We start from the raw sequence: 20,236 nt of genomic DNA on the forward strand, positions 1-20,236 counted from the left end.
CTCTAGCATTTTTTAGGTTGTCTTTTCTTCCTGCTACTAGTTGTTCTATGATTATATATTAGACACCTTGTTAAGTCTAGCTTGTTTTCTTCTTCTGACAGCTGCAAATCAAAAAGAGCCCTTGACTCCAAAGTTTAAAGTGAAAGATGAGCCTAAGGATGAAGAAGCTGCAAGTTCAACCTTGTCTCAGTCCAGCTATGTGTTCGGCCAGGAATCTGAAGCCTCAGCTCCCAGTGCGCCTAAGGAGAAGCTCAAGCCACAGGAAGCACAGGCAAATATGATGAGGCAGGACATATCAGTCAAGGCAGCGTCTGAGCTCCTCATGAAGCTCTCAGGTCAGTATTTAATAATATTCAGCTCCTTACTATTTTTTTAAGGTATGCTGGCTGGCCTACTGCACAGAATTGGTAAGCTTCAGTAGCAAGTGAAGGAACAATTGAAAGTATCTATCTACACAGGCTCATATACATAAGACAACTCAGTTAGTTCTGTCACCATAGTATCTAATTATCTGTGTTCTTCGCAGAATTCACTGGTCTTCAAATTAATGACTGGGATAAGCCAAAAGAAACTATGCCTTAAAGCTTTTAGATGCTGTCATTTTTAAAATGTACCAAAACACGTTCATTCCAATTTATTCACATTTGTGTCACTTCATTAACATCACAAAAATATGTATCTGTAGTGAACTAACTGAACTATATCTGGTACAGCTTTAGAAATGATAGGCTTTTAAAGCCTTTTATTTTTTCCTGACAGTATTTTGTACTCAAAATTGGGAGAAAAAAATAAATAAGTGAGCTGAGAACACTTGCACTTGTCTACATTGCCTTAGTAATACAGTGTTCTGTCAGTTGGACAGTATGCATGTGTGTACATGTAAGTACTGTTACAGCTGAAAGGAGTCAAAAATGTATGTTCTGCTAATTATGCTTAATCTAACTGTTAGACTGTTAGAATTGATGTTTCACTTAAAGGAAAGTGGAAAGTTTGAATTTATGCCCATTGGGAACAGGCTGTGTTTAGTTTTAATACAGACTTTATTATATTAGAGCATTAATGTCGTAAATGTCTGTGGGTGAAATCTGGCGTATATACATTCTTAGTCAGGTCTGCAGTCACTTCTGCTGGGATCTCCCAGTATTTAAAGGTTCTAGTAAGAAATAGACTGGTGTAATATTTCTCTTATGATCTCTTAGTGAGTGGGCAGTTTTTGCTGACAGCGTTTAATCATTAGACTGAAAAGGAAGGAACCAGGATTTACTTGGGCAGTATCGCTGAAATTGACATTCCAGAGTCAGCCAGTGGGTGGAGTTATATTAACTTTATCACATGTACTGTTTTCAGTTTGTACTTTTCTGAATTACTGTCTAAGTCAGAAAGTGTAAAACACTAACGTACAGTTAAACGTGGAGCAAATATAAGGGGAGAATCTAAGAGCAAACACCTTGTTAATGTTTCTGGTGGAGTTTTCTTGTTTGCTTGCTTTATCTGATAGAATATTCTGAAATCACAACTGACTTCCCGGATTGTTTTAAGCAACTTTTCACTCTGTTTTTAGCAATGTAGTATTTAAACAACTATATCACTTCTTCAGAGCAAGGGGGAAATAGGAAGAAATTTCTTCCTTTTTCCTGATACTGAAAGGAGCAAAAAGAAAAAATGGGAGGGAATGAATGTCTGGATATTCGAATGTCAGTGGGAAATCTTAAGCCAAGTGCACCTATTAGATTTGATATATTGCTTAATTGTGTTTAACTCAAGTTCTTCTGGACTCTGTACATATTCTAGGTAGTGGTTGAATGGATTACTTTCTTGCCTTGTTTTCATTTTCTTCTGTGTGCTATTAATTAAGAAAATCTGAGCTGTGTACAAATCACGCAGGCGATTTCTGACGTAATAGTAGACATCCTGACAGATACGTTCCTGTTATTCTCTAGAAATAGTATCGCCAACTGTTGACAACTCATTCAAGTCTTCTGGGATTGGGGCATGTATCTTTCACAAAGAAGGGTGCACTGGCTTATGTTTTTCACTAGAAAATCTCTTTCCCAAGGCAGTTGTACTGTGTTGCTGACTCTTAGAGCTCAGTTTCTACAGCCAGTGGAAGGCCTTTCTGGCTCAGGAACATACTTTGTACTACAAGATAGACTCATTTGTAAATCACCGGTCTCTTGAGAATATAATGCGGAAACTTGTCCACCACTTGGAAATCATTCTAAATCTAGGAGGACCTAGAATAAAAATGGTTTACTGAAATAGAATTTTAATATTGAACATTTCAGTTCTACTCTTTTCTCTGAAAGCTAAAACGCTGTCAGGACACTTGCAGGCTTTTAGCAGCAGACAGCCAGTGCTTGAGGTCAGGCCCTTATCCTGGATATTACTTTAGTGGAGTTGGACCTTGTCTGAAGTTGTTATGCCCTTTTATACCAGTTTTCTCCAGTGTCCCACTTGAATTTAGATCTCCTACCTCACAATTGATAAGCTTGATGTGTAATCAAGACATCACATTTTGAACACTTCTTCCGAAGATCGATGTCATGTCTTGGCAAAACTCATTTCCATCTGTCCAGTCAAAACAAAACTTGGTAACAACCAGTTTGGTATGTTAAAATAAATAGAGCACCCATTTGAAAGAAATGGTCTTTGTGGGTTAGCAGTTTCAGCTTAGGTACAGATCTTGTATCTACATTTACAGAAGAATGTAAAAAGTACCATGTTTAATACAAATGTATACAGGTGAGCTGTGAATGCAGTTCATCACTAAGTCTTCACTGAGGTAAGACAGAATGGTACCCTGATCGATTTGAGAAGGTAGAGAAGCGGAGCAAATCACTCACATCTCAGCCTAGTAGAGCATCGTTCCTGCATGGTTTTAAATTCATATTAAATATTGCACAAAGTCACTTGTGAGAAATCAGTGTATTTCAAATGCATCTAAACCAGCTTTCTACAGTTTTCCTTACCCGCTCTCTTTTGTGGGAAAGCTGATTTAATTCTCAAATTGTTTAATTAAGTGATGCACCCAGTGATCTCTGATCAGTTTTGTGCTCATGGTCTCGTAAGATGAAAGGTAGGTTCCAGAGGAGATGGAGATTTAAAATGAATGTTTGCGTTTACATCTTCGTGTTACAGTTTAAAAGCTCATTTTCTGTTGCAGTAGTTGTGTTGCTAATATGTTTGGAGTACATATGATATTTCAGAAGCATATGTTCCTTTCCCTTCTTGTCAAGAAGGGATGTGTATCTGGGGGTATATAAGTTCTGCTCCAGGTACATAACATTTCATAAGTAATATTTTACCCTGGTGCCTTGAACTATCATGTCGATAAGTCTCTGTCTTCCCTAGGAATGTTGTCTGACTCCCATTTGCCTTAATTCCAGCTGTATCCTCTTTGTGAGGTGTAGTCATTTTTGCATTTCCACAGTAACCTAGATCCTTTTGCTCTTCTTTCAGTGGTTCAATTCCAGATATATTGCAGATATCCTTGTTATCAGTCCCAATTCCATGGCCTTTGTACTACTCGGTTCCTTTGGATTTTTCTGTATTTAGGTACTCAGGTCACAGTGCTTCTCAAAATACACCAGTTTCCTACTACAAACAGCACGTCACAATTTTTGGGTTATCAGTAGTTGAAATTAATGCATGTTTATTTCTTCACAAGGATGTGAAGTAATATCTTGTATGCAATTAATTCCAAAACTGCCTTTGATGAGAGGGCAATAGAGATGCCCTAACTATTATTATCTAATTTTACAACAATTCAACACTCAGCACAACGGCTTGTCGTGGGTTATACTTTCTATTTTCATTGTTTATTCTGATTTCCTCTTTGATGCCTCATAATTAATTTTGTTTGCCACTATATCCTAGGTTTAATTGAAACCACACAGATAGAACTTCTATTAAGTGGCAGAAAAAAGAAAAGTAAAGAAAAATGGATTGTACAATTCTAGCATAAGTTGAAGGCCAGAAGACCCTACTGCTATTCCCATTCCAAGAATGACCCATTGGGTTTTAGGTTGCAGTACAGTGAAGGACTGTCTGTGAAGACTCTGAACAAGCTCATGCCAAAGCCAGTCCAGCAGCTCAGGAATATGTGTATTTTTTTCTTAACTTGGAGGGCTGTTCAGGGAAGTACTTGTATGGAGCTGGACTGCTGTCTTTGGGGGCAGCTGTTGCCAGAACTGTCTAAGTGTGTCCATCCCTGGATTGTAGGGAGTTGTTAGAACACTTTAATCCCTGCTCGGAATGCCTTGATAGTAGAGGTAGGAGTGAAAACTGAGAGGAAGTTTTTGTTGCTTGTTCGCTAAATGGCTCATTAGAAGGCTTTGGCAGCAGCGGGTACTTCTGTAGAAGCCCAGATAAGTAAACAGAGAAGTGTCTGCCCCAGAATAAGACTTTAAGTGTAAGCTGTAGATGGCATGGTAAGCCATATAGCCAGACTGAAGTCCACTACTTTTTTGTGTGTCTTTATTTCTTTTATTCCCCCTTAAAAATGCAGAAATAATTGTGACTGGTTAGGGTGAAGCTTTATTTTAATTAGAGCGTAGAAACAAGATGCAGCTTTCTGCAAAGCTACAGCTTGCTGTAGGAATACCGGGGCAGATCTGGGATGCTTTCATAAACTGGGATATGTTGTGAAATAACAGTTTGTTGCACATGCAGACTTTGGATCGAATTATTTTTTTTGGATTTTGTGAAGGCTTCAGAAGGGTGGAGCAGCTCTCCTATGAAGACGGGCTGAGAACTTATAGCAGGACTTAAAGTGGCCGTACAAGAAGTCTGGAGAGGAACTTTTTACAAGGGGTTGTAGTGATAGAGCAAGGGATAATAACTGTAAACTAAAAGAGGGTAAGTTTAGATCAGGTATTAAAGAAGTAGTTCTTCGCAGTGAGGGTGGTGAGGCACTGAAACAAACTGCCCAGAGAAGCTGTGGGTGCCCCATCCCTGTAAGGCCAGGTTGAATGGGGCTTTAAGCAGCCTGATCAAGAGGGACATTCAATGGCAGGGTGTTCCAGCGCATGAAAGGGAGGCTGGCCCTAGGTGGTCTTCAAGGTCCATTCCAGCCCTAACCATTCTGTGATTCTATGATTCTGAGAACTTCTGAGGAGTTGGGTGTGTTCTGTAAGTAGGTTCTTTCAGGTAGGCACCATATTCCCAACATTTGAACAGAAGGAACAGCAGATGCATATTGCAACTTTAGATTTGTCTAGTGCTGTCATTTTATCTTTCTCATGGTTTAAAATTTCTGTCAAACTGAGCCTTTAGTTGGGAAATTCTGTAACGCGGGACTTCTGAGTTCCACTTTAACAAATATCAGCTGCTTTTTGATTATTTCTTTTTTTAATGCAGGATCACTTTACATTGATTCAAGGCCCATTGACATTGTCTTATATAAAACAGCAGCTTGAAAAAATAGCAGCAAAATAAAGCATCAAACACAGCACCCCAGGGAACGTCAGATGTTACTTGTTGTGTCTGTAGCAGAACCTTCAGGGCTCACCAACTGTTCCCTGCCTCTGAGGGTTTTATTTAAGCTGTTTTAGGGCATGTTTATTTCTAGCAAATCAGAACAATTAGCATAACAAAATGCCTGATTCTTCATACTGAAAGCTTTTGAAGTCAGTACAAGTTGACCCACTAGTTACCCTTGTCTGCTTGATTGCAAAAACTAGTACATGAGTCCAATTTAAGAGACATATGGGAAAGACTTCCTTTTCTAAGTTGATTCATAAAACTGATTTGTAAAGCTGACGGACATTTCAGCATATACAAATACCTTAGAATTTCAGTGGTAAGATAAGGTTTTAAATTAAGTGATCAGAAGAAGCATGAATGATTTAGCAATATTTCACTTGATTTCAGGGAATGGAAAGTCATTGGACTAGCATAGTATCAGCAAAAACAGGGATTGTTTTTGTGTATTTTATTAATTCTGTTTGCTTGGTTTTGATGCTTGTCTCAAATAAGGTGAAGTACATACTGCGCTGAAGAGCACATTTATCATATCCCCTGTATTTAGGGCCTGTTGTGGTCTGCATGTAGAATACTGTAGTAGTTTGCAGTTCTCTGCTGAGAATTTATAGAGGGTCTGGAGGAAGGCTGCTTAGATAATTAAGGTTTTAGGGTTCATGACCTGCAAAGAAGTACTGACAGAACTGAGCCTGTTTAGTCTGGTGAGAGGAGGCTAGAGTCAGATCAAATAATAGCCTGCGGGTACTTGAAGAGGACTTAGGAAAACACTAAACTTTTCTCAGTAGGGACAGATGGTAAAACTCAGGGGGCAACAGTTACCAGCTGCAGCTCCCAAGGCTCAGACTGGACATTCAGAACACTTTTCAGTGCAGTCCTAGGGCAAGTGTTACCCAAGATGTTGTAGATTTCACTTGCTTGGAAGTTTTGGAAATTCTGCTAGATGAAGGTGTAGCTGATACTGTCTGATGCTGCTGCTGATTCAAGGAATAGTTAAGTTCAGAGAGAGCCTCCAGAGTTCATCTCATCCAAACCATTGCTTACGGCAGATCCAGGGGTATTGTTAAATTTTGGATGTGTCCAGGAATGGTGAACTCAGACCTTGTTGCCACATTGATGCATTGTTGACTTCATCAGGTCTTCTTGCAAAGCAGCTCGCTATTTAGTGGCTGTTCCCTCTCTATTATTGTGTGCTTTATTTCTATTATAAATGCAGTACTCTGCGTTTTCCTTTTCTGAACTTCTGAGGTTTCTGTCAGCCCATTTCTCTACGCTGTTGAGGTCCCTCAACACTATCACTGCACTGCAGTGCAGTACTGCCTTCCAGGACATCCATCACTCTCCCCAGTTTGGAATTGCCTCTGAACTTCCTAGGAGTGCACTCTTCCACATCGTCCAAGTTGTTAACTAAGACATGAAGGACTGGCTACCAGCTAGACAGTATCACTGACTGCAGTCCATTGAGGTTAGGGATACTGCCGTGCTTCTACCATCTTGTAGTCCAGTTATACAGTCTGCATTTTACTAGTTTGGCTATAATGGTAGTTACTAATGATGATGCTAAAGACCTAGCAAAAGTTAAGGTGATAAAATCTGTTGCTCTCAGTCCGTCCACATAGCCAGTTGTTTTATCATAGGAGACTATCAGGTTTATCAGGTATGATTTGCCATTGGGAAACCAATGCTAGGTTTTTCTAGACAGTCTTGTCTTTCAAGGGCCTGAAAGCTTCATACAGGCTATTACTGACATTAATAGTACTTGGGGGAAGTAATGACTAACGATTATTTGTCTACACTTTAAAGTACAAAACAATATTTGTATAAAAATAAATTTAACTGTTGCCTTTTGCATTAGTGAAAAGTGATCTTACTGGATGGATGTAATACCCGGGGCTCATTGCTTGTAGGTAGACTGCAATGGAGATGCACTCAGCATCTTACCCCACAGTCCTTACTGAAATGTGCTGCAGGTCATCCCTGGTTATCATCTTCCCAGGGGTGCAGGGATGGAAGCCTCTCCATGGCATATAATTTGTCAGTTTGTCTGAGAGACCAGGATGGCTGGTTTACCCTGACAACATCTGCTTTGCATTGAAGATTTAGGAATATTCCGTGGCTGCTCTTGGCCCTCCTGAGTTCTAGCCCCTTTTCTACAACTGTGAGGCAGACTGAGTCTAAGCAAAATGCTCAGGATTCTGAAAGCTTGCTTTCTGATGTGTATTTTGAATCATGATGCGTTACTACTAGATGCCATTGTGCATATTGGTGTATATCTGTGCAGCAAATGCAGATGTGTAAATGATCATCGATGCTCATAACTTGAGCAGGTGTGTATTTTAAGGTTTGTTATTTCTGCTTCTTGTTTGGTAAAGTAAATACCATTTTTACGTGTCTTCTAAAGTGCTCTGGAAGTTTAGAATTGAGAAGTGTTAAATAGTGCCAATAGTTGCTTTACTTACCATTGTGTTACAATATGTATTCAGTTTTAAGATATCTTGAAATGCAGATCTAGTGAAAAATGAAACTTATCCCAGTATCTCTATTTACAGTGATTGTTTTAAGTCTACTTGCTTGCTATGTTTCTATTTTATCCTCCTTGTTATGCAGAGAAAAGGGTATTTGTCTTGGCACTGGCAACTTCTTGCACATGTCCTGAAATCATCAGCAAGAAATTCCAGTGGTTTTATTCTCACAAGTTTCACTTGGCATTTTTTGCATTACTTTTCAGTGAGCTGAGAATTTATGAATTAGGATTTTATCTATTTTAAGGTGGTGCTGGAAGAATGAAATCATTCAACTTGTGGTGATTTGCTTTGGAAATGTATTTCTTCTGTTTATGTCCTTTCCATTTTCACGTGTCTGATACAGGTGTTGGATTCTTGTCCTGGCTTTAAATGAAGTAGCTTGAATGAAGTTTTAGCTCTTCTAAAACTTGGCAGTCACTGTCTGAGGCTGTAGAGGGGCATTGCATAGGGGTAGACTTCATAGCCACTTCTATTGCCATGCGTACCTGAGGTAACACTGTCAGGCCTTCAGGGTTGAATACTGTACCCTGACCTTTTAGGTAGCACAATTTTTGCTCTGGGTTTTTTCTTTTTTTTCTTTTTTTTGTTCAGTATTATTTTGAAGTTTCACTACTTTGCCATTTGTTGCACCCAGAAGTTGTGGGAAAAATGACTTCCTACTGCAAGAAGCCTATCCAGTACTGCATTATTGCATATCTGCTGTGGGAAACTGTCTCACTTGGCATGAATATAGTTCATTGAGGGTTTTGGACATCAGCTGATTAAAAGTATACTCTAAAGAGCATCTCTGTAGCTTCATGATGGTACATCCATGTATGTAATAATTCTCTCTAATTTTGTTAAGCTGCTTCTGTATTAAGAAAAAAAAATAGAAGAAGAAAGGGAAAAAGGTGTCTTAGGTCATTTAGTTCATCTGCTGCCAGAGGAGCAGTGTTCACTGCTGTGCACTGTACTGTTGTTCTGAGCTTCATCCAGTTTAGTTTGAAATGAATAGCAGACCATGTTTAAATCAATAGCAGAGCAGATCACGGTCCGGATACTTCAAAGCTATTTGAATTGTTCATCTCCACTGATTTTTATTTTTTTTTTCTGGGGATTGCAAAATAATCTTTAAGAAGTTACAGCTCCACAGTGTACAAATTTGCCTGTACATTGAGACGTGCATGGCCATAACCTTAATTCCACCCAAGATGTAGCACAGTTGGGTTGTCTGCCTGTGGCTTGTGGTGTGGCTGTTGCTCACAGGTTGTAATTTCTCTTCATTTAGCGTTGTAAAATTATCACAGAGACCCTCCATGTCTTCTCTCTTTGTTTTGGGGCATTGGACTATGGCAGGATTCACATTTGTAAGGTACATGCTGCCAGGTCAGACAGGTGCAGCTGCGAAGGTGAAGGTGAAAGGTAATTATCAAATATGTAAAGGTAGTTAGGGCTACTGGATTGCTAGCTGATTGCAGGGGAGAGAAGGTCATTGGTATTGCTTAACTATTGCCCTAGTTGGGTTGTATCAGTTTGATTGAAAAGCATTTGCAGGACAGGGAATTCAGCTGCGTGGGGCAGGAACAGAAATAGAAAGAATATTTTAAAAGCAGAAAGAGCAACAAAGGTCAGCTTGACTCTGCACCTAAATTTGGCAGCTGGGTGCAGAGCTCAGTCTGTAGGACAGCTAACGAACTCATTTGTTTGTGGAGTTACCTGAGCTTTTATTGACAGTGTTACCTGATGCGTCCCCTTGCCATGCTGTGTGTACTTTCAGTGCACAGCATATTATTTTTTCACTTCTCAACACAGATACAATGTTCTGTATCTTTAGAATAAGAGACTGATTTAAGCTTGAAAAAAAACACAACAACAACTGCTTTTTAATTGTTTAATGAAAAAGGCATTACATAATAGTATTTTCAACTCCTCTTCATTTGAGAATTCTGCATAAAATTTTTCATATCTGGTGGATCTACCCTATGGTAGAGGGTAAAGATTTTTCTCAGTGTTCGTTTGTTGTTTTGAAAGGTCAAGAAATGCCATAAGAAAAGAACGAAAGGGCTTCATGTAAATCACCCCTGGAGCATGTCCAAGTAGCTTTTATCTCCTGGCTCTGATTTTTATTCTTTTTCCTTTTAAGATCTGCAAGTAGCAAAGCCACTTTTTCCTCCACTTAAGGACAGCAGAGGAGAAAGATAAACCAAGGGAGTGAAAAAGTGGAACACGTCCATTTAAATTCATGTGAGATGTGTATGCCTGCATAATAAAGGATTGTGTTCATCTTGGCTTGAGGCTAGGAGATGACACCAACCAACTGGCTATCCTCAGGATGTTATCGGGAATGACCATACCATGTTTTGGTGCCCCCAAGTGTTATTGTTGTTGTTGTTTATTTGTTTGCATTTTGTTATTTTTTCTTACAAACCGATGCTCATTTATTTCTTTTTAATATTATATCTTTATCAGTGGTGAAATTTGTCAGATAAGAAGAAAACTTCCAGGTGAGGATGCTCATTGTACAGAATGCATCCATTTGATCTGAACATGTTCCCCAGTCTGAACAAAGGCCAGACTGCTCTCTCAGGTCTTAATCCTCACAGTATTTAAGCTCTGTGCTGCTCTGGCTCTCAGTGTGCTGTGGTATCTCTGTGCCTTAGTATGGCCTCTTTCCCTGAGCGCTAGATTTGCCTTTTCTTCCTTTGGTTTATGAAGTCTGTGCAGTTCAAAGTCATGCTTCACCTTTGTCTCCACCTCTGGAGGCTACACTGGGTGTTTTAGGGCATGTGCCCTAAAGTAAAAGGAATCAGATTGTTCTTAAGGTCTTGAGTATCTTGATTAGTAGCAGAAATACATATACAGGTTTAGGCAAAAAGAATAAATCCCTCGGGCATTTTTTTTTAATCTAGAATCACAAATTTTTTTAGAACAGTTTCTCACCTGGATGGCCGTTCTGCTGCATAACTGTGTTCACACACTGATTTATTTCCTTGAGCCTTTCTTCATAGTTCCCCAGTCTGGTCAGCATCCAGACAGAAGAGGCAACACACCTGATTGGGCCATTCCACCATTCTAGATACATGTCCTTTCAGCAGCACTCTGAAAGAAGATCATTAGAAGAACTCATCATCTCTCTCTGAACTAAACTTCAGGTCTTCAACTTCTTTTCACAGTTGAAAGTCTGAATCAAGAAGGGAGTGTGGTAGCTAGTCATCAGGGTTATTGGGTCTTGCAGTATTCAAGGGAGTATCAAAGACTGTTATATGTTAGGAAACTACTCATCTCATCTTGAAAAGAGAGCAGAAGATGAGCAGATGAGGTTTCTACCTCCACCCCTATACCTGCATTTCCAACTATATGCTCAGGTACTTCTCTGATAGAGAGTAATTAAGAGTTTGCAGGACAACTTCAGTGCCCAGCTTTGAAGAGCTGGTTTTTACTTGTCACTCCATGTAATAAATAAAAGCAAGGCTTCACAAACTGGGATATGATTACACAGTGTTCATGAAAAGTGATGTAATTCTCAGATTTTCAAATGTGCAGTTTTCTGCTCTGTAGTTTAAAGCATTATTTTCAGGAGATTTCTTCTATATATAAACTCCCAGATGAATATTGTAGCAGTCAGCTTCTTGCTTCTCTTACCATTGGCTGTTATAGGGTATACAAATTAAACTTTGTAATTGAGATTCCTGCTTTGAGTGCTCTGAAAAATTGTAACCTAATTAAGTGATTGTGGTGGCTTTTTTCTTTTTTTTTTTTAATACATATTTGCAGCCGAGAGTTACAAGGAAACCCAGACTGTAAAGATAAAAGAAGAGCCAATGGAAGTTGACATTCACGATTCGCAGACTTCAGCGTCACCCAGCCAACCCAGCCAAAACGTTGGCTACAGCACTTTATTAGGGCGAGACATTAGTGAACACATCCAGAAGGCACCAGAAGGTCGTGTGCTCCCAGAACGAAATTTGTTCAGCCAGGATATATCAGTGAAGATGGCATCTGAGCTGCTCTTCCAGTTATCAGGTAAAAGCAGAATTTAAAGAGCAAAAAGAGGTGGTGTATAATCATTAAGGTGCTACAAAAGTATGAGATTGCTAAGGCTGAAGCGTAATAGGAGGTAGAGCGCTTCTACCCTTGCATGTGGAATACAAGTCTTGCCAAATGTTCCCCATAGTTAACATATGTTTTAGAGCGCTGTGACAGTCTGATCAGGTTCATAATGTTTAAACTGAATTGGAAATGCTGGAGTTCAACTCTTGTATTTTTGAAGGCTAATTAAATGACTAGTGACAACTGGTTGATTGAGGCCTTGGAATATAAGGGAACATCTAGGTAGTTACTGTCATAAATGGACAGTGTCTGCAGCATAGTATTACTGAAGTTGTGCTGTCCATTCCTCTCCATGTAGAAGATGAACCTCAGCTATTACATGCTTGCAGTGATTTGATTTGAGCTCTGTTTAATGAAAGCTCGTAGTGCCCATGGAGCACTGACACTGAAATGTGAGGGTGAAAAAAACTGGTATGAGTTATGTTTCTAAGAAAGCTGTGCTTATTCTGAAATCATATTGCAACCACTTCCCCTTAAATTATTCTGGATTATACTGTTATCAGAAAGCATTAAAATATTTCTGCTGAATAAAATTTGATAGGGAAAATACAATATGTCCTATAATCACACAAAAATGTACATTCCTCTGCAGAAAAGGTGAGCAAAGAGCACAATCACAATAAAGATAACACCATCAGAACTACAGTCAGGTAAGCTCAGTCCATTGTTATCCATAAATCTGGCATTGCTGAGTTTTGCCTTGTGAGCTTGGATGTGTCTCTTGCCAGTGTGACCTGAAATTACAAGTGTAAGATATTTTCTTTTTGTAATGGAACCTGTATGTGAGAAATGACACCAACAGATACGATTTCTTAGTGTCCATGTTGCAAAAGGCCTTTGGGCCAAAAGGACTGTTCTCCTCTGATCAAGTATTCACATTTGGTTTTAAGAATTGTTTTCTCTTTGTGCTTTTTTCTTCTGCAAAAACCAAAGCTTAATGGAAATTGCATAGTACATGCAGTGCTTGAGGGAAGAACAGGCTGACAACTGGATTTTAAGGCATGGACCAATGTAAGAAGAGGTGCTGTGATTCAGTCTTCTGTCAAACTTGGCTTTCTTGAATAAAATTTTGGTTTAGTATTTCTGTGTCCTCTCAATGCCTTCCAGAGATGGATTTTTGAAAGACCGTAAGAGACAATGCTAAGGAAACTTTTGTTCAGGATTACAGTCACATGAACACAATATGGGAAATTATGCAGGAATTAAAAATGTGATTCATTTATAGCATGTGTTATTAAAGGAGTTTGCCCTTTACTGTATTTTGGCTGGGGAAAAAACTGACAAGTTGTTTAAATATGTGAGCAGCAGAGTGAGGTGTCCTAAGGGGAAAATTCAAAGCTATTGTGTAATAAGTGGCAGCTAGAATTGGTAAAAACTTTGGAGCCCATGGTTAGGAGTAAGTGGGAATTGACTTTGGCTCTCATCTAACCCTGGAGGCAAGGATACGTACACTTATGTCCACCCTGAAAGTTCTGTGGTCAGTGTGGGTGGTTTTGGAGACTGACTGTGGCTGAAGCATCAGAGTTCCTTCAAATATGGAGTAAGACCTTCAGTGTCCCTGCATCCCCTTCTGCAGAAATCCCCAGCATGTACAGTGTTTGGTAACTAAGGCAGCTTTGTCTAGACAGAATTTGAAAAGCATTTCATTTGCAGAAGAAACGGTTTCTGAAATGTGCTCATCTTAAATTCCTAGACCCATCCCCTTCTTTCCTGTTAATTGTAATAAATCAGTTTTTAATAAACTGAGCAATCCAGTAAACACCCATTAGGGATTTTTTGATGTTACAGGTTGAAAGAGAATTAAATTGAGCTTTTTAACTTCAGCTTATTGTGAATGCTTTTCATATTTACTAGTTTGGGAACATGTGGGTTATGGAGACTGCACAGACTTCCCATTACTTCTTAAAAAGCATAAGCCTGAAAAATACTCACAGAGTTGAATGCACATATTGTCCAACTACTCATTAACCATCCAATATATGTTGCAGGGAGGGGTGACAAATAGTTGGTAGAAAATAGATTTTGGTGTCTTGTGATATTACCAGCAGAACTGGTGTGAGAATCCAGAGCTACTTTTGGATCTATCAAAAATAGTTCAAACTGGAAAGGTTGAGGACAGTTCAGACAACCTTCCTTCTCTGCCTTGTAAGAGAATAGCACAGTTGGCTGTTGTCTAACTTGCACTGAATTGTACTGAGAAGTCCTGATAATGGCTGCTACCCACCAGTGTTTGAAAAGCAGAGTGCACGACTGAATTCTTGTGGGTGCTTTTCTTGGCTTGCCTATCTGTCAGTATGAATGAGAAGAGCTTCTTAAGGACAAGTGAGTCAGTCTACTAAATCCTGTGCGTTCTAACAGATTGACTCAAAAGACCTTGCTGAAAAAAGAAACAAAGCACCCCAAAGCAAGCAAACAGCTGGAAGTCTTTACTGGTAAGAGTATGACACCTCTCAAAAAATAGAATGTGATGGAGCAGCCAGCGGAGAATAGAGGCACGAAGGCTGCATTAAGAAAACGTGTAGTGTTGCAGTTTGGCTCACCAACCTACATCTGGAGTCATGACAGGAAGGCACTGGAATCACAATTGTTATGTGAAGTTTGCTGACAGCTGCAGAGTCAAGGTGAGGTCAGTGTCATCCACCTGTGAGTAATTGGGCAGTGGAGAGATTCAGCTTTGTCGTTGGCAAGAGTCTTGAATCAGCAGTGTCCAGCAAGATGGGGGTACGCGAGCACTTCTTTTTTTATATCTTATTTCATATTACCATTTCTGTCTCCCGTCTGTTGCTATTCTTCCTGTGAATATTCCTGGACTGTGTAAGCATATACTTCCATATGACTTTGCTCAAGCAGCCAAAACTGGCAAGGATTCCTCACAGTTCAATGGCTGAGTGAGATGGTAGAACCTGCCATCTGTGATAAGAAGAAAGAAAGCGGAGAAGCAAATGATCTGGAAGTGAGTACGCCAGCATGAGATGCCAAGATAAGTTTCTTTCATCTAGAGAGCTGTGTAGACAGAAAACTGGAAAAGTGCAGCCAGAAGAAGGAAAAAAAATAAAAGTAAAGCTTAATCTTCATCAGAAGAGACTTTACACAGTGACTGAGATCAATGTTATGGAGTTTCGGTGTTACAGGAGCACTTCGATCATACTTTGGATTGGGAATTGGAGAGCATCCCACTGAAATAAAACAATCATGGGCTGACACTGGAGAGACTCATCTGCCACTCTAGACAAAGGTTAAAAAAAAGGAAAAAAGGTGTATTCAAGGATGGTTCTGTAACTCAATGGAGGCCGGTGGCAAGGAGGGGAGATCCTTAAGACACCAGCACAGTGCATTCTTCAGCAGCAACCTACCGAGGGTTCTTATCCTAACCTGAAATGGACGAGCTCTGCATCATTCACTTTGTCTAGAACTAGCAATGCGCAGTGAGCCAGTGAGTGAATCTAAGACACAAGCAGGCACATTTCCACAACACGGAAAGCTGAGTGGATTACACGATTTTGAAGAGTTACAACCAAACCTTTTTTATTGGTGTTTGTTTTTTTCAAATCATTATAAGCCACTGAGAGGAATGTTGCAGTGAATTAGGCCGTATTTTTGTACAGCATCGGTCTGTTTTATATTATGTCCCCCCTGAGGGGGAGTGTGAGCCTTGGAAAAGTTAACTTTTGCACATGTGGGCTGCAGCTCTTCACCTTATCCTGATTAATCAGGTATCTGCATACAGTGAACTGCTCCAGTTTGGGACAGCTTCATGCTTTTCATCCAGTTCAGTCTGCTTGAATGTTTGTGGTTATGTTCAAACTTCTGCAGAAATAGCAAATATCCCGCTGTCATGCATAGGACAGCAAAAAATAAATAGTAGTAAAAAACAAACAAAAAACCCCAATTTCTCAACCCGTTGAGGAATCTCAGTACAGTACAGCTCAGATTTAAATGAAATTCCCATTTCTATTAGAAGGAATTCATCCTTGGAATGCAGATGGAATACGGTGTGTTAGGAATCTGCTGTCCAAAAAGAAGTACCCCTGTCCATCTTTAATTCTTTCATGTACTTCTTACCAACGCCTGTACTGTGGAGGAGGGATCGCAGTTTCTCGTACAACATCAATTGAGCAGAAAGCAAAATACTTGCACAGAAATGCCCTCCCACTGTTGGAATTAACTTTTACCTCCTGTTAATTGAAACCAAGGCACGATATACTTTTGAGAATCAAACAGCTGGTGGTTTATGCTCTGTTTGGGAAGTCACCATTCAGTTAGCTTCTTTGAGTTGTTTCCCGCTCTAAAAATCAAATTAATTGAGATAATTTTGTACGTGGAATGCTCTGTCAGTAGAGAACAGTTCAGCATCTCAACCTAAAGTTTGAAAAGCTTTGTTTTGAACGTAATTACTGTATTCCACAGGTTATTAAATACTTTAAAATATGTAATATGTTTTCCACGTTATGGGAGTAGAATGCAGATTTTTGAAGCATTAATTTTCTTGAGCTATATTGGGATGTGATACAACAAATCTGGCTTGTTGAAATGCTGTAATGAAAAGCATTTGGGGAGGACTTCAGTTTTTGCTCCACAATGCAGTTTTCCCAGAGCTCGCCTCTTTCTCCACACCTTACCTCACCGTCTGGTTGATTTTCAGCATGAATTCCATAAATTAAGCAGGGCTTTTAACAAGATGGTATTTATTATATTGAGAGGTTAAAGTAAAAAATATTGATTTCTTTTTTCTGTTAACTGCTGTTTTGTTTACGAAAAGGTGTCTTATTTCCCCCATAGCCCTTACTTTTCTGAAGACACATTTAGACAATCACCGTTTACTTCCAACTCAAAAGATCTCCTGCCTAATGAAACTGCTCTACATGGAAGGACGTCTGCACCAGGTCAGACACCTTTTATTTTTATTAGTTCCTAGGTTGGGTTTTTTAGTCCACGGTTTTCAAATTATTGTTATTTTTTAGTCTAAACATCACCAATTGACCAGTGCTTCTAAAGTGTAGTTGCTTTGTCAAAGGACAGCTCTTTCCATCACAGTAAATGCTTACTATTAACAAAAAAAGTTAAATGTTGCTGAATTATTTGTGTTAATTCTTTTGGAGCAACTATTTCTGTGAGCTGTAAAGGGACAGAAAGTCTGTATGACAGATTGAAGACAGCAGTGTTAATGGAGGCGGGGTCTTTGTGTGTGTGTATGTCCCACATTTAAAGGAACTGACGTCTGATTACTACCTGCTCTTTTCCTATTCCTTGCTGTTCCATCTCTCACAGTATAGATGAGATGTTTGCAGTATATTTATTAGAATGGCTGAGCCTGGCAATGCAGTTTTCCCACCTTTAGCAGTTATTTAAGAACCTATTTAGAAAGGTGTGGATTTCTTACAGTGTACTGAAAGGCCTTCATATCTGTGGGTGCAGTCCTGCTGAGCTTCAGAACTAGCTGACAGGCATTTTATATCTGGCTATAGCCTGGGTTATATTCTTAGTTAAAACAGAAAAGACAGATGAATGCCATTGCCTTCTAAGGTGGCACTGAATATATGCACAAACTCGATGTGCCTTTACTGTCCCGTTGCAAAATATTTCGTTTGCTAGTTCACTGCTGTCTGCTTTTAAATTTATCGCTCTTGAGTTCTAAAGGTCAGTAATTACACAGCCAGCCGTAGTGGGGGTTATTCACCTTTTCTTAGCAATCAATAAAGTTTTGGGCATGTTACTGCTAATTTTCAGCTATAGGCTGTCATTTAATTTACAACTTAACAGACCCCTTTTTTTTTAATGCTTGAATAGTCATTTGACAGCTTCTGATGAGGCAGATGAGGTGAAGAGCTAGATGTTGTCTAAGGGTAAATACACATTTCAGAAAAGGAATAAAATTTGTAGTATAAGAACAAGGGTCTTCAGGCTGTCTCCAACCATGCTTTCTCAAGGATGCAGCAGTTTTTGTAAACCTGGGCTAAGAGAACAAGTACCCTTAAGTACTAAAATGTAAACCAAATTAGCACTTCACTTCTGGCTTTTGACCGTGACATAACACAGGATATTCATATACCCAGATGACAGACAAGAACTCTTGGACTCCTCAGGCAGTGCTCAGTACCTCACAGGATGTGGCCTCTAGCAATAATGCTCTTACATCATGCTGAGATGGATGCATAAGGATTCTAATTCTCCGTAAGACTTTAAGCGAGGCATTTAAACCTACAGATGGGTTTTGGGCTTAAGAGATGTAAGATATCTAGTTGGTTAGGATATACTGGAGTGTTAAAATGGCTATTGAAATGGTTTTTGTATGCTTGTGATTCCTGGTATTCTCCTTAATGGAATATAAGTAATAACTGAGTGGGTCCATGGATTGTAACATGTATTGCTCTGTGATTATTATCAAGTAACGTATGTAAAAGCAGTATATATACAGAAAATTTAAATATATGTATCTATTTACTCATTTGGAACAACACTATCATGCTCTGTAAAAAAAATTCTCGGACCTGAACAGAAACTTCACAGTAGCATCAGGAATGTTATCAGATTTTTTAATCGATTACAAATGTGATGTTCACATAAAAGAACAGCAGAATACCCACAGATAGATTTCCTATTAGGTTCAGCCTCACAGGAAGAAATTATCTCTGAGGTGCTATGGATAGCTCAGACAAAGCTTAATCCCTGCCGAGAGTAGCATAAAGGAGCAGTAACAAACCATTGTGGAAGCCGACAGGATGTAACCGAAAATGCTGTGGAAATGTGTATGTGGCATCACATGGATAATGTGTGCCTTTGGTTGAGATTTGTTTTATTTCATCTCTGAAATAGGATAGTAAGAACCAGAAGTGAACAGCATACAAAATGACAGTTAATTCAGCTCATCCAATTAAAATACAAGCCAATTAGCTGCCAACAGCCAGCAGCATTCAGTCAGCAATATCCAAATTATCCAAAAGTAACCACGTGCAAAAATGCCAGTCTGTTGCTGTCACCAGAACCAATGGGGGCTGATGAACAAGTGTGGGTGGGGTCTGAGCTGCTGCTGTGCACTGGCTTTCTATGGAGAGATATGACTCAAGCAGGCATAGCAGCATGAGGAAAGGAAGCCTTTGCTGCAGGCTGGTCTGGGTGACGGTGGTAAAACCTCATGAACATTTGTCTTTTCAAGAGAGAGCACCAATATGAATGGCTGTATCCTCAGACTCTAGGAAACATTCTGTGCGCAGTCTTCTTGGCGCCCTAGCTGAAGAGGAATTGGGAATAGTGACAGGAACATGGGGCAGTCAGATAACTTGTGTCAAGTTCAATTCTTTTTTATAATAGGTAACAACATTATGTAATCTCAATTCATTTATTTATCAAGTTCTGTTTAAAATCTGTCATCCTTATTACTTGTACAAGAGCACTGTTTCAGAAGCTCACTCTTTGTAAGAGCTGGACCACCCTCAGCCAGAATTTACTCAAAGCAAGTTCTACTTTTTGTTTCTTCTACCAATGCTGTCCTTCAGCTGTGAGAATTCTTCTCTTCTGTGGGCTTATTTGATGTGCTATCTTATGTCCCATTAATCTGGTCTTCATTTTTGGAAAGTAAGCCAGTCAACATCTTTTAGTCTCTTAGCGTGACAGAGATTCCATTCCTTGACCAACATCGTTGCCTTTTTCTGCCCCTGTTGAGGGAAATTAATTTATGCAAATACGTGCAGTCAGAACTATATATGCTATTTTGCAGAAGATCTTATGAATTACTTTCTTCTGTGGTATGAAATCTTCTTTATGTATATTGGAAATAGCTCTCTCAATCACGTTTTTTTAACTCCAACGCTAATGACTTGCAATTCATTTACTAATCAAATACTAACAAGGTTTTCTTCTCCCTTATATTTTCAGCTCGTGATTCTACAGCATGTAAGAGTGGTTCTTGTTGCAACTTCATAAGTGTATGACCTTTTAATTTGAATCGTACCACTTATTATTGTAGCTGTCAAAATTATTTCTTTAATACTCTGAAATTTCTGCATATTTCTGCTTCTTTTTTAATGTAGTGCTGTTTTTTCATGTTGAAGGTACTAAAGAGGATTTTTAAGTATGGTTAGTCCACAGTTCAGTCTATAAGACCTCGCAGTAGCAGCCCTTCAGCCTAATGCTTTCCTTCTTAGTGC

The 20,236-nt window shown here is 39.3% G+C and overlaps 1 protein-coding gene across 4 annotated transcripts in view; it reads left to right on the plus strand.

Annotated features, from left to right (window-relative positions):
• Nucleotides 1–20,236, plus strand: part of ZNF827 (zinc finger protein 827) — a 100,911-nt gene that overhangs the window by 55,586 nt on the left and 25,089 nt on the right. For all 4 annotated transcript variants that reach the window (XM_072334355.1, XM_072334356.1, XM_072334358.1 and 1 more), the window contains exons 5-8: nucleotides 102–335; nucleotides 11,757–12,005; nucleotides 12,685–12,742; nucleotides 16,872–16,975. In XM_072334355.1, coding sequence (XP_072190456.1) covers nucleotides 102–335; nucleotides 11,757–12,005; nucleotides 12,685–12,742; nucleotides 16,872–16,975 — 645 coding nt within the window. The remainder of the gene's footprint in view (nucleotides 1–101; nucleotides 336–11,756; nucleotides 12,006–12,684; nucleotides 12,743–16,871; nucleotides 16,976–20,236) is intronic.

This window comes from Excalfactoria chinensis, chromosome 4 (genome assembly GCF_039878825.1).
Source record: "Excalfactoria chinensis isolate bCotChi1 chromosome 4, bCotChi1.hap2, whole genome shotgun sequence".
NCBI lineage: Eukaryota > Metazoa > Chordata > Aves > Galliformes > Phasianidae > Excalfactoria > Excalfactoria chinensis.